Genomic DNA, 12,575 nt, shown 5'->3' on the forward strand with positions numbered 1-12,575 from the left:
GTGTCTAACTCTGCACACAAAGCACCAAGGCTGTTGATTGTTGTGCAGAGTGAGAATTGTGTCCAACTCTGCACACAAAGCACCAATTAAGGCTGTTGATTGTTGTGCAGAGTGAGAATTGTGTCTAACTCTGCACACAAAGCACCAATTAAGGCTGTTGATTGTTGTGCAGAGTGGGAATTGTGTCTAACTCTGCACACAAAGCACCAAGGCTGTTGATTGTTGTGCAGAGTGAGAATTGTGTCCAACTCTGCACACAAAGCACCAATTAAGGCTGTTGATTGTTGTGCAGAGTGGGAATTGTGTCTAACTCTGCACACAAAGCACCAAGGCTGTTGATTGTTGTGCAGAGTGAGAATTGTGTCTAACTCTGCACACAAAGCACCAAGGCTGTTGATTGTTGTGCAGAGTGAGAATTGTGTCTAACTCTGCACACAAAGCACCAAGGCTGTTGATTGTTGTGCAGAGTGAGAATTGTGTCCAACTCTGCACACAAAGCACCAATTAAGGCTGTTGATTGTTGTGCAGAGTGAGAATTGTGTCTAACTCTGCACACAAAGCACCAAGGCTGTTGATTGTTGTGCAGAGTGAGAATTGTGTCTAACTCTGCACACAAAGCACCAAGCCTGTTGATTGTTGTGCAGAGTGAGAATTGTGTCTAACTCTGCACACAAAGCACCAATTAAGGCTGTTGATTGTTGTGCAGAGTGAGAATTGTGTCCAACTCTGCACACAAAGCACCAATTAAGGCTGTTGATTGTTGTGCAGAGTGGGAATTGTGTCTAACTCTGCACACAAAGCACCAAGGCTGTTGATTGTTGTGCAGAGTGGGAATTGTGTCTAACTCTGCACACAAAGCACCAAGGCTGTTGATTGTTGTGCAGAGTGGGAATTGTGTCTAACTCTGCACACAAAGCACCAAGGCTGTTGATTGTTGTGCAGAGTGAGAATTGTGTCTAACTCTGCACACAAAGCACCAAGGCTGTTGATTGTTGTGCAGAGTGGGAATTGTGTCTAACTCTGCACACAAAGCACCAAGGCTGTTGATTGTTGGTATGTGTCCAAGTGGAGGGATTGTTGTTCTTATGTATGCTTCTTCATATTAGATATGGTGAGCCAAACCGTGTACATGCGAAGGACTGTGCCTTTATAACAGACCATATGGGTCCTCAGGCAGACCCCAAACCAGACGTGACAATAGCATGTAATGGTCCTTCACTAACTGCGTGCTCTTTGGTCAAGGTTTGAAAACACTATTTGTGACCAGCGTTCTGTACCCACTGTGGTGCACATAGCTCAAGCAATCAGGGCAAAGGTGGACGAAGCCAAACTGGGTCCCACCCAAGTTGGTCGTACACAACTGCGGTATCAGACGGATCAAAATTGAGATTTTTGTGTGATTTTAACCAATCAAAACCCGCGGCTGGTTCCTACCCAGTTGGGTGGAACCCAGTTTCGCTTCTTGCACCTCAGACCAGACCGCCTACAGCTACTCTTGAAATACCAATGGTGTGTCCTTGAACTGACTAAATGCAGAATACCTCTTAAAGGGAAGGGGGAGGGGGGAGTTGTGTCTTGAAGGATTGGCAGATTGTGTCATGTCGACATGGAGAGAAATACTGGATACGGCGTGTTTGTTTTTGGAATGAGTAGGTGGGAGGATGGATCGTGTCTTCAAGGCTTGGCTGACAGTGTCCTGCTGACCTACAGAGAAATACATTGGCCTGCTAGTTTGTTTTTGGAATGAGTAGCTTGTCATTTCCACCTGTAAAATCAAAGCTCTTGAATTAACTGTATAGCTAAGCAGGCAATTATCATCATTGTAGTTGGATACACACACAGAGGACTTGATGGACAAGGCAAGACAAGACCAGACAATATCAGATTAATCTTTATTTATGAGGGTTGTGGCACAAGCATATAAGCAAGCTCTTTTTTCAACCAGCCAGATAGCGACTATCATACAAGGAAGAGAGAGTGAGCAGTATGTACGCCAGAATGGTCAGTAATGTGGGGAAAGTGAGTTGATGTGCAAAGGGAAATAACTTATGGACAATCATCACACTCAGCAGTCATGTTTTTCCCCCTTTTTCAGATCACAAAAAAAGCAGGAAATCAAAGATATTGTATTGCATTATGTAGGTTTTCCCTAATATATAATCAACTGTTAGTGTTACCCTTTGCTCTGATTCTTATTATTTCAGCACAACTGGTAGACTTTATCTACAATTGTGTCCAGTTTTTGCACCTTAACAAATGACATTAAGTCAGTTTCTTGAGAGGTAAATTATCAAGTCAAGTTCTTTCTGCATAACATATCACACTGATTACACATGCCATTAGCTTCTTATGTTCATAAAAAATGGAAGAAAATGTTTGAAAGTGTGGAGGTCTGAATGTCACTGTGAGAGGATTTGGCGAGGACAGCACGTTTCGCCCTGCAGTCCGGACTGACGATCTAACAGCGAACGACAAGAAGAAGAAGAATGTCAATGTTCCTTTTCAGGTTCATTTCTGCAGATAATAGACATCCTCCTGTTCCTTGGAATGGCCTGGCCTTTGAACATAGACTTCTCTCCTGGCAGAACTTCATGGGTATAATCATACCGTGCTTTGTGCCTGCAACACAGAAAAAATGTGGGGGGGGGGGGGATTGGTAAGAATAAAGCTGCAGTTTGTTTTTCCAAGGCTGTCCATTTAAAGAAGATGCCATAAGACAAGACTAGATAAAATAAGATAAGATTAAAGCAAGCTTTTTTAAACCAGCCAGATAGCGACTATCAAACAAGGAAGAGAGAGTGAGCAGTATGTACCGTATTTGACGGACTACAAGCCGCGACTTTTTTTCAAAAAAAATCGCATTGCGGCTTATGAAAAGATGCGGCTAAAACGTTACCTAAACTTGAATAGCATTCACCTGATGGAAGTCGCCGCGGATTTTCATTTCGCTCGATTAGCGATTACCGGTACTTTATTAGCTCTCTTACTCAAGACTCGGCGCTTTTCTCTTTCTTTCGCGAATCTTCGTTTGTCAACAAGTCGTCGTGACAAGATAGCGTACAGAGAAACACCGGATGTATCAGGATCTCGCGCGTGCAAGATTTCGTTTTTTTTGTGTCTCGCTATAGTTGGAGGAGCGAGAGCCGCCATGCTGTGTTTTCGTCTGCTCGAAATGTGCGCAAAAGTCGTAAATCATCCCAAAAAAGCTTATTCCGGGCAGGACTACATGTGTGTGTTGGTTACAAATTGTGTGTGTTGGTTACAAATTGTGTGTGTGTGATATTTTTCTTCAAACTTTTTCACTTTTCTTCTTTGTTTCACTTGTTTATTCTCGGAGCTGATTTCGCCAAATACCGTACTTTCGTTTGCCTGGTTGTTTTGATTGATTGACACGATCTGATTATATTTTTTTCGACGGCGGCTAATATAGTGACGCGGCCTATACGTGGCTCGTCCCAATTTTTTTGTTCAAAGTAGGGGGTGCGGCTTATAAAATGGTGCGTCTTGTAATCCGTCAAATACGGTACGTAAGCCAAAATGGTCAGTAATGTGGGGAAAGTGAGTTGATGTGTAAAGGGAAATAACTAATGGACAATCATCACAATCAGCAAGAACAAAGCTGCAGTTGGTTTTTCAAAGCTTGTCTAAATAAATAAACATTTAGTTTTTTAGAATTTCTTTAGGACCTTTGGATGAGACTGAGAGTCTATAATGTTCCTCAATTCGAAAGGGTTTTATTGAACAAGATGGAATTCAATTAGACTATCTCAAACAGAGAGCATAATCTATGAACACTGTCAGTGCCCTTGCTGATTGTACATGTATCATGAACACAGACAAATGTACAGCCACAGTCACATCCAAGCACACACAGTTTTAGCTTACCTCATGATATAAAGTGACCTTCTGTTGAGCAAAACATCGCCATAGCAACTGCTATCTTTTTCAAGAGCCAGTCTCATGACACAGGATGACAGCAGGCTAAGACCAGCAATGGTGTTGCCACAAAACTGAAACAAAGACCAAAGAGTTGTCTAAAAAAATCCAAGCACTAATACCTAAGCCTGTGTGTCTGAAGTAGTGGGTATGTGTGTGTAAGGGTGTGCTGATATTGAACTTCAGTTGTTCACTGTTGCTTTGTAAATGTCTATGTATCAGTGTATTATGTCTTGCCACACACATGCCAAATTTCCTTGTATTGAAGAGGACAATAAAATTTCTTGTATCTTGTATCTTGTATCTTGTATCAAATCCTCGTAGACATGGTATCAGAGTTCTAAGACAAAAATGTACCAGCTAACAATTAGACAGTCAAACACAAGACAACAGCTGGTAACTTTCATGCAAATGGATCCCTATATTAATAACCATTGAAGAATACATGCTCACTACACAGACCAGCATCAATTTAAGGCATAACGAGGCACATATCTTAACTTGTTCAATTTGACACGCATAGTATGGAGATGAAAAATACCATGATCCCCATTCAGTTTTATCAATTGCAAAGCATTTGACCAAAGTTTTTGCCTTGCAATGTCCACCTTTTAGTAAATTTCAGCTGAAAGATCAGACAATTATAGATCATCTTTCTTTATTTGGTGTTTAACGTCGTTTTCAACCACGAAGGTTATATCGCGACGGGGGAAGGGGGGAGATGGGATAGAGCCACTTGTCAATTGTTTCTTGTTCACAAAAGCACTAATCAAAAATTTGCTCCAGGGGCTTGCAACGTAGTACAATATATTACCTCACTGGGAGAATGCAAGTTTCCAGTACAAAGGACTTAACATTTCTTACATACTGCTTGACTAAAATCTTTACAAACATTGACTATATTCTATACAAGAAACACTTAACAAGGGTAAAAGGAGAAACAGAATCCGTTAGTCGCCGCTTATGCTGGGGAGCATCGGGTAAATTCTTCCCCCTAACCCGCGGAGGGTATTTATAGATCAGCTACTGAGCTAGCTTACAAATCAAGTGAGCAGCTTCAAAGTCTCACCAGAATAATTATGCACTGAACAGTTCACAAAGTGACCCAGTTTCATGCATGATGAATGTGGGCCAAAATAAAAGCAAAATGTGAACAAATATATGCACTTACCCTGACTGCATCAACATGAGGTTTGATGTAGCCTTCTTTGGAGATGTCAAGAACATGGACATAGGATATCTGAGGAACTCCGGGAGGGAAGGCCAACTCTCTGACTCTCTGCAGAATCTTCTGGTTCTCTTTGTTCCACTTGAGTTTCTCTGTCTCCCTGTAGCCATGGATAGCCTGAAATAAAACTACAGTTTACAAGACAGTGTCTGTTGCATTGTACATTTATGATAATGTACCTTCAGCATTAAAAGATGAGAAGTGCTTATGTTCTCATGCACAAACATAGACACACACAGAGTGTCACCGACACACAGACACAGGCACACAGACCCCATATATATATTCCAACCAGTGGATTAATCAATCAACATTATAATTTATATCAGTCTAAAATATTGTTCTGTATAAAACAAATCCAGTGATAGCCTTTGTTGATTCTGTATAAAAGAAATCCAGTGATAGCCTGTCCCATCAACACTGCATGGTTTTAATCTCCTTCTTCCTCACCTGCTATGCTATGCTTACACAAATTCATCTACATGTATATTAGTTATTACTGTTCAAGCCAAGGGGGAGGGGAGAGGCGGGGCGTAGCTCAATTGGTATGAGCACTTGACTTGTGATCCGCAAGTCACTGGTTCAAATTCAGGCAGAGAATGGCATGGGTCAACTTTTTATGTGCAGACTCAGAGACGGTATTCATGTCCCACCCCTGTTTTACAACTGTGGCATGTGAAAAATCTTGGTCATTCTGCCACAACTACAGGTGGATTATTACACCTAAACACACATACACCTGGGTAGCTCAACTCTGTTGCCTCTAGCTTTCCACTGCGAGGAAGTGACCCAAATGTTCCATCATTTGGACAACCAAATAATGAAAATAAAAATGAAAACGGCATTCCCTCCCCCCAACTCCCTCTAGCCTATATAATCAAAAATTTTAGTGTAAATTTTCATTTGATTAATATACTTACCCAAATCTCATAAATAGCAATTTACTTCCGTTAAGTGCTTAAACGTTGAACACGCTTCCCTGGTAACACAAGGGAAGCCACTCCCCTAAAGAAAAATCACATAAACAGTCACTAGACCACGTGATACCTCAGGGTAGGCTCCCCTTATCGCCACGTGACACGCGGCCGCCATCTTCAATTCACTTCTTGACAAGCCTGAGCAAGTCTGAAAGCGGGGTAGGTGGGAGGGCATTTGATATGAGATTTGGGTAAGTATATTAATCAAATGAAAATTTACACTAAAATTTTTGATTAAATTACATATTACTTCCCCAAATCTCATAAATAGCAGATTGCTACTTAAGGAGGTGGGATCATAAAACATGAATATAAGCAGACAGATAACTCACCCTAATTTCTGGGTAGAGCCTGCCCGGCAACCACGACCGCAGGTAGGACGTTGCATCCATCAGGACGAGTGGCAGCGACGTCCCTCAAATAGTAATTCAGGAAGACGTCTTCTGATCTCCAGTAAGCGGCGCCCAAGACCTCAGATAGACGCCTGGATATGAGGACAGCGAGAGATGAGGCCCAAGCACGGGTCTCATGAGTCCTCGCCGAGGAGAGAGGAAGGATGAACTGAGAAGACCGCCCACCATCATTCTGCTGCCACCACACATAGGCTTGTCTAATGAGAGTGGAAGCCCATTTTGCTAAAGTGACTTTGGCAATGTCTTTGTGTCTAGCTGTGTTCGTGGAGATGAATAACAGCTTCTGACTACTAGCCCGAATGGGGCTTGTACGAGATAAGTAAGTCGTTAGCGCACGAACCGGACAGTTCATAAGATCTGGATCGTTTGGAGCTAAGATATTAGACAGTGGCATAACTGTGATCACTGGTGATTGCTGATCTGGCCTCTGATTTTTTGCCAGAAAATCTGGTCGAAAATTAAGTGAGACGGAACCGTCTGCTTGAAACGAAATGTCTTTCTGCAGGCCAGATAAAGAATGTACCTCGCTACCGCGTCTGGCCGTAGCTAACAGCAGTAACATTAATGTCTTGCGGGTTAGATTTTGTAAGCTTGCCGCATGCAAAGGCTCAAAGTCTGACGATCTCAAAAATTCAAGGACAAGAAAGAGATCCCAAGCCGGTACTGGTTGTTTGGTTTTAATATCTGCAATCGAGGCGCCTTTCAGCACTGAAGCTATTGGACCGCCAAGATTGATAACATGCCCTAATTGTCGTAATGTTGAAGATATAGCTGATCTTCTAACCTTAAGGGAGGAGGCAGAACAACCTTGTGAAGACAACCAAGCCAAATGATTAGCGACTTGCATGGACCTAGGCGCTACTGGGTTGACGTTGTTTAACTGACACCAAGTATTCCAAGCTTTCCAGTGTGAGGTATAAACCGAACTTGTGGAAGCTCTGTGAGCTTTTTGAATCAACGAAACAGTGATGTCCGAAGCACCTGCGTGCAGAAGAGAATTTCTCACAACATCCACCCGTGAAGACGCAGAGACTGCGGATTTCCGTGAGGAATGCCTGTTCTTGGTTGTAGAAGCTCTCCCTTTACTAGATTGAGAGGGACGGGAGAGCCTCGAGACAGGCGCAGTAGGTCCGGATACCAGTGTTGGCTTGTCCACAAAGGAGCTACTAACACCAGAGAGGGCCGCTCCATCTCCACTTTTCGTAACACTTTCCCGAGCAGGGATGGTGGAGGAAACGCGTACGCAACCAGGCCCGACCAATCCAGTTCCATGGCGTTCACTGCCATTGCCTCTGGATCCGGACACGGGGAAACGAAGAGAGGAAGTCTCTTTGAAAACCGTGTCGCGAACAGATCGATCTGTGGCTTGTCGAAATGGACCCAAAGCCGCTGGAGTGCGTGATGCGTGATAGTCCACTCCGTGTGAATCACACGGGAAGACCGGCTGAGAGCGTCTGCCACAACGTTCAACCGTCCCGGAAGATGTTTCGCGGACAGAACGATCCGCTGTTGTTGGCACCAGGTCAGAATCTGACACGCTCTCAGCGACAGGGAGGGAGAGCGAACTCCGCCCTGGTTGTTGATATAAGCCGCAACCGTGGTGTTGTCCGTCAGGACACGCACATGTTTGTCTTGCAGATGAGACAGAAAAGCCAGAAGGCCCTGCGCCACAGCTTCGAGTTCGAGTCTGTTGATGTGGGATTTCATTTGGACAGCATCCCAGAGGCCTGAGGCCGTGTGCTGTTCCAAATGAGCACCCCATCCCACCATGGAGGCATCTGTGCAAAGCTCTGCACTGTAGGACGGAAGGACAATCGGAACGCCCTGCAAAATCCATTCCGTCTGCAACCATTGATTGGTTGTGCGACGAAACCAGTCCCGAAGGGGAACAGACACCTCCCAGCCTTGAGAGGCCGGATCGCAAGCCGCTGCTAGAGCTGACTGAAAAGGACGCTTGAACACTCGTCCCAGCGGTACAAGTTTGGACATTGATTCCATTTGTCCTAACACGGACGCCAGAATCCTCATAGGAGCACTGTGCTGCTTGTTCAGATTTCTGATTAAGTCTTGGAGTTTGTCCACTCTCTTGAGAGAGGGCCGAACGGTCCAGGCTACTGTGTCGAATCTCATACCCAGGTAAGAAAACTCCTGAGCGGGAGTGAGATCCGACTTGGTCTGATTGACTGCAAATCCCATATCCAATGCGAGACGCAGGACGACATGAGTGTGAGAAAGGCAAAGACCTCGATCCTGATGCAGAATCAGCCAATCGTCGAGGTACGCCCGAAGACGTACCCCCTTCTGCCGGATAAGAGCACAAATCTGTCGGACAACCATTGTGAAGATCCATGGCGCTAGGGATAGGCCAAAGGGCAGGGCCCGAAACTGGTATGCCTTGTTTCTCCACCGAAACCTCAACCACTTCCTGTCGCAAGGATGTATGAGAAGATGAAAATACGCGTCTGAGAGGTCGATGGAGGTGACCCAATCGCCCGGGCGAAGGGCGTCCCTGACCGTAGCTGGTGTTTCCATGGTAAAGCGTATGTCCCTTAGGTAGGCGTTCAGGGAGGAAAGGTCCAGAACTGGGCGCCACCCCCCTGAGGCCTTGGGTACCACGAAAATCCGGTTGTAAAAGCCGGGGGAGGAATGATCTAATACTACCTCCACCGCTTGCTTCCGTAAAAGGGCCAGAATCTCGGCATCTATGACCATGACTGATTCCTTGTTGGCCGGAAAAGAAAAGTGAGGGAGAACTCTGGTAAGAGGAGCCTTTTCCTCTTTCCAGAGAAGCCGGAACCCCGATCTGACTATCCTACGATCCAATTGTTGGATACGTTCTGCATCCAAAATTCGATCGCCCGAGACGGACCGCCCACCATCACGGGAATGGAGGCTGCAGAGATAATCAGATCGGGGGGGAATCATTGGGGGTTGGGCTTTCGCCCAGACCCCCGAGACTTGCCAAAGGAAGGCTTCTTGTTGCTAGAAGAAGCACCCCTTCCACGACCTCGAGAGGAACCAGAGTTTTGCTTAAAGCTACCTTTAACCGCAGGGGCCATGTAGGTAGCAGAGCTGGATGGTTTGGTATGACTAGCGGAGCGTTGATTGTATCTGGCAAACTCCAAATCCTTTGCCTCTTGGGTCTCTTTGTGAAGAGCATCAAGAGCCAAAGGACCAAAGAGCGCCTCCTCCGTGAAGGGAGATGTGCGCAAAGAGTCAATAGTTCGCCGATCCTGCAGTCTAGACTCGGAGAGGAAGTTATCCCTTCGAGTAAAAACTGCATGAGCGTAGAGCCGTGCTGATGAGGCCATTTGTTGCGCCGAAACTTTAGCCAATGCCGACAAAAGGGCCGCCACATCCTGTTCGCTTGCATCTTGCCTGAACTCAAATGGTTCTAGGGAAGAAGTAAGCGCCCGCGTCAATGAACGCAGCAGCGTATCCGAGAGGGATGCAAGTTCCAGTGCAGATCTGCCTGTTTCCTCTAACCCCAGAAGAGAAGATTCAGTGTAAGGAAATGCTTTATCCTTCTTGAAATGCTCAAAACGCAGGAAGTCAACAGCTGGAGTCACCGGAAGTGGAGCCCGAGGTAGGGCAAAAGTTTGAATCAACCCGCGATTGGAATGTTTCAACACTAACTTCCTGTGTGTGGCATGACGAAACACAGAAGCCTGCTGCTCTGTGGCCAGCCATGAATCCACTGAAGGGGGAACCGGTCCATGCGCCACCAGAAGTGGCACTGGTCGAAGAGGAATGTTACTACCCAGAGGTGGGTGAGTAGCCAAAACTTTCGCCATTTCATAAGCCACCAAGGGAGATTCTGAGAAACGAAACCCCGAGGCGACAGGTTGCGATGGTAAAAAATCGTCAACCGCTGATTTAGGAGGAGCAGAAGCGTCTACACCTGCGACCACTCCCTCCGGAAAATACCGTGAGGTCACCTCTGCTGCAAGCGCAAGAGCCTGGATAAACCTTGCCGGTAAACGGAAAACTTCCTCATCCTGTTCGGAATTAGTACTTCCGTAAACAGACGAAGAGTCCTGCGCAAAAGCGCTTCCTTCCGGTAAGAAACCGCGTTCAGTACACTCAGTATTACTGGCAGCGGTAACCGGAACCGAGCGAGGTCGATCACCGGAAGTGACCGCCTCTCGAGACATCTGGCCAATGTCCTCTTCCGGTTCCTCAAGCGGACCGGAAGATGCCTGTGCTATCGACGAAGCGTTATGTAGTATACGCTCGCGACGCACCCCCAGAGGGGTGGCACAAGAGACGTCCGCAAGAAAGGAAGGTGTACCCGCTATTGGACGCTCTTGTAAGACACGCTGGTCACCCACTGTCGCGGAACGACAGCTGACTTCCTGTGCCTGACCAGACATACCTTGAAGGTGAGGGACACCTGAAGCCAGTTCCGGAAACGAGCATGGCCACTCGTACCGACCGGAAGACGGAGACTCAACCGAGACGTCGGCCGACGTAACGGTAGCTGAAGGTGTACGCAATTTAGCCAAAGATTGCACACCACCAACCCTAGAAGGAAGAATGGACGTAACACGACTAGCCGCTCTCCTTTCCTCAGCAAAAATGTCTTTAAGCTGACCAGCAAAGGAATGAAAAATCTCCATCATTTGCTCCTTGTCTAACGGAGCTTTGTCTGCCGGATTAACGCTAAGTCCAGGAGCGGCAGAATCAACAAGAGACTCAGCAGGAGGATCAATAACAACACTAAATGAAGTATCATTGAGAGGGTCCGTAACAAGAACAGTAGGATTGGCTTTTGTTTTCTTAGCTGACCGCTTAGAAGAAGAATCTGAACTCGCTGATGCAGACGCACGTTTCTTATGTTCTTTGTCAGACATGTTGACCGAAAAAGTTGTATCAAACAATTTCTACAACAGAAAACGCTAGCCACAATACGAAATAGAAAGGTCTCACCCGAACGTAGAGAAAACCAGGGAACAACTCAGCTTCAAAAAAGCTGAAACGGCCACAAAAGGCCGGAGCGTGAACCAACACGTCTGAGCAGCTCAGGCGTTGGAAGAGAAGTGAATTGAAGATGGCGGCCGCGTGTCACGTGGCGATAAGGGGAGCCTACCCTGAGGTATCACGTGGTCTAGTGACTGTTTATGTGATTTTTCTTTAGGGGAGTGGCTTCCCTTGTGTTACCAGGGAAGCGTGTTCAACGTTTAAGCACTTAACGGAAGTAAATTGCTATTTATGAGATTTGGGGAAGTAATATGTAATTTAATTGTCCTTGTAAACTCAAACCATATATAGTTCTCCTCGTTCTATTAAAGTCTACTTCTCATTACCAATTCTATGTCTGTCACACTGTTACACTTACATTGTCCCAGTGATCAAACTCGTATCTCAGTCGCTTCATGTAAGGTTCCACCTCCCCAAGTAAGCTCTCCTCTTCTGTTTCACTCAAAAAGTCGGAGCAGACCAACATGTCTTTGGCAAGAATGGACTCTGTTTCTGAGTCTGAGGCTATGAGGTAATTCTTCCATTGTTCTGATGTGACTGCACTGTGTTCAGATACGTCTTGTGTTGAGTATTGCCTGCTCACTGGCACTGCTATTCTGTTCTGCTTGTTTATCAGTAGTTTTGCGTAGCATTTCAGGTAGCCTTTTGATATTTCTGGAGAGAGGAGTTTGCCAGCATACATACATCTTCTTGCTGCATTCATAGTCGATTTCTTGCCTTCTTCAAAAAGCTATGTTTATCATAGCATACACTCACGAAATTAAACTCTTTTCACATAAACGCCTTCGCAGAAATGCGCACCCAAAATATTGGTTCTTCTACTCCAAACTTGACTTACGGGCTGATTCACAAACCGTTAATGCCCCTGTAAGCACTTAGGCCTACATTAGGAAAAGCTGATTTATATTCGGTGATTTTCTTGAAGCAAATCCGCATAAGTTATCCTTGCCGGAACATTAGATCTGATCAAAACAAACCAAGGTCGAGAACGTGCCGCCATAAACGTGCTGTCTGCTGCAAGGCAGTTCGGAGTGACGTCCC

At 45.6% G+C, this 12,575-nt stretch overlaps 1 protein-coding gene across 2 annotated transcripts; it reads right to left on the minus strand.

Moving 5' to 3' along the window:
* Positions 1-1,875: 1,875 nt before the first annotated feature.
* LOC138966230 (alpha-ketoglutarate-dependent dioxygenase alkB homolog 7, mitochondrial-like) lies at positions 1,876-12,537 on the minus strand. 2 transcript variants are annotated; one of them, XM_070338374.1, is made up of 5 exons: positions 12,373-12,537; positions 11,893-12,188; positions 5,108-5,281; positions 3,886-4,010; positions 1,876-2,619 (listed from the first exon to the last, which is right to left on the minus strand). In XM_070338374.1, the coding sequence occupies exons 2-5, from the start codon at positions 11,998-12,000 to the stop codon at positions 2,490-2,492; spliced, it is 537 nt and encodes a 178-aa protein (XP_070194475.1). In that variant the 5' UTR covers positions 12,001-12,188; positions 12,373-12,537; the 3' UTR covers positions 1,876-2,489. The 2 variants fall into 2 exon arrangements, with proteins under 2 accessions (XP_070194475.1, XP_070194474.1); XM_070338373.1 differs by having other exon boundaries at positions 11,893-12,535.
* Positions 12,538-12,575: the final 38 nt, after the last annotated feature.

Source organism: Littorina saxatilis, linkage group LG5, assembly GCF_037325665.1.
Source record: "Littorina saxatilis isolate snail1 linkage group LG5, US_GU_Lsax_2.0, whole genome shotgun sequence".
Taxonomy (NCBI): Eukaryota; Metazoa; Mollusca; class Gastropoda; order Littorinimorpha; family Littorinidae; genus Littorina; species Littorina saxatilis.

Excerpts from the sequence above, each read along its gene's own strand:
- LOC138966230 (XM_070338373.1), bottom strand. The coding sequence starts at position 12,237 with ATGAATGCAGCAAGAAGATGTATGTATGCTGGCAAACTCCTCTCTCCA. Across the intron at positions 5,282-11,892 it reads AGTTTGATCACTGGGACAAT|GCTATCCATGGCTACAGGGA; the intron begins GTAAGTGTAACA and ends GTTTTATTTCAG. Across the intron at positions 4,011-5,107 it reads CTCATGTTGATGCAGTCAGG|TTTTGTGGCAACACCATTGC; the intron begins GTAAGTGCATAT and ends TCTTTGTTTCAG.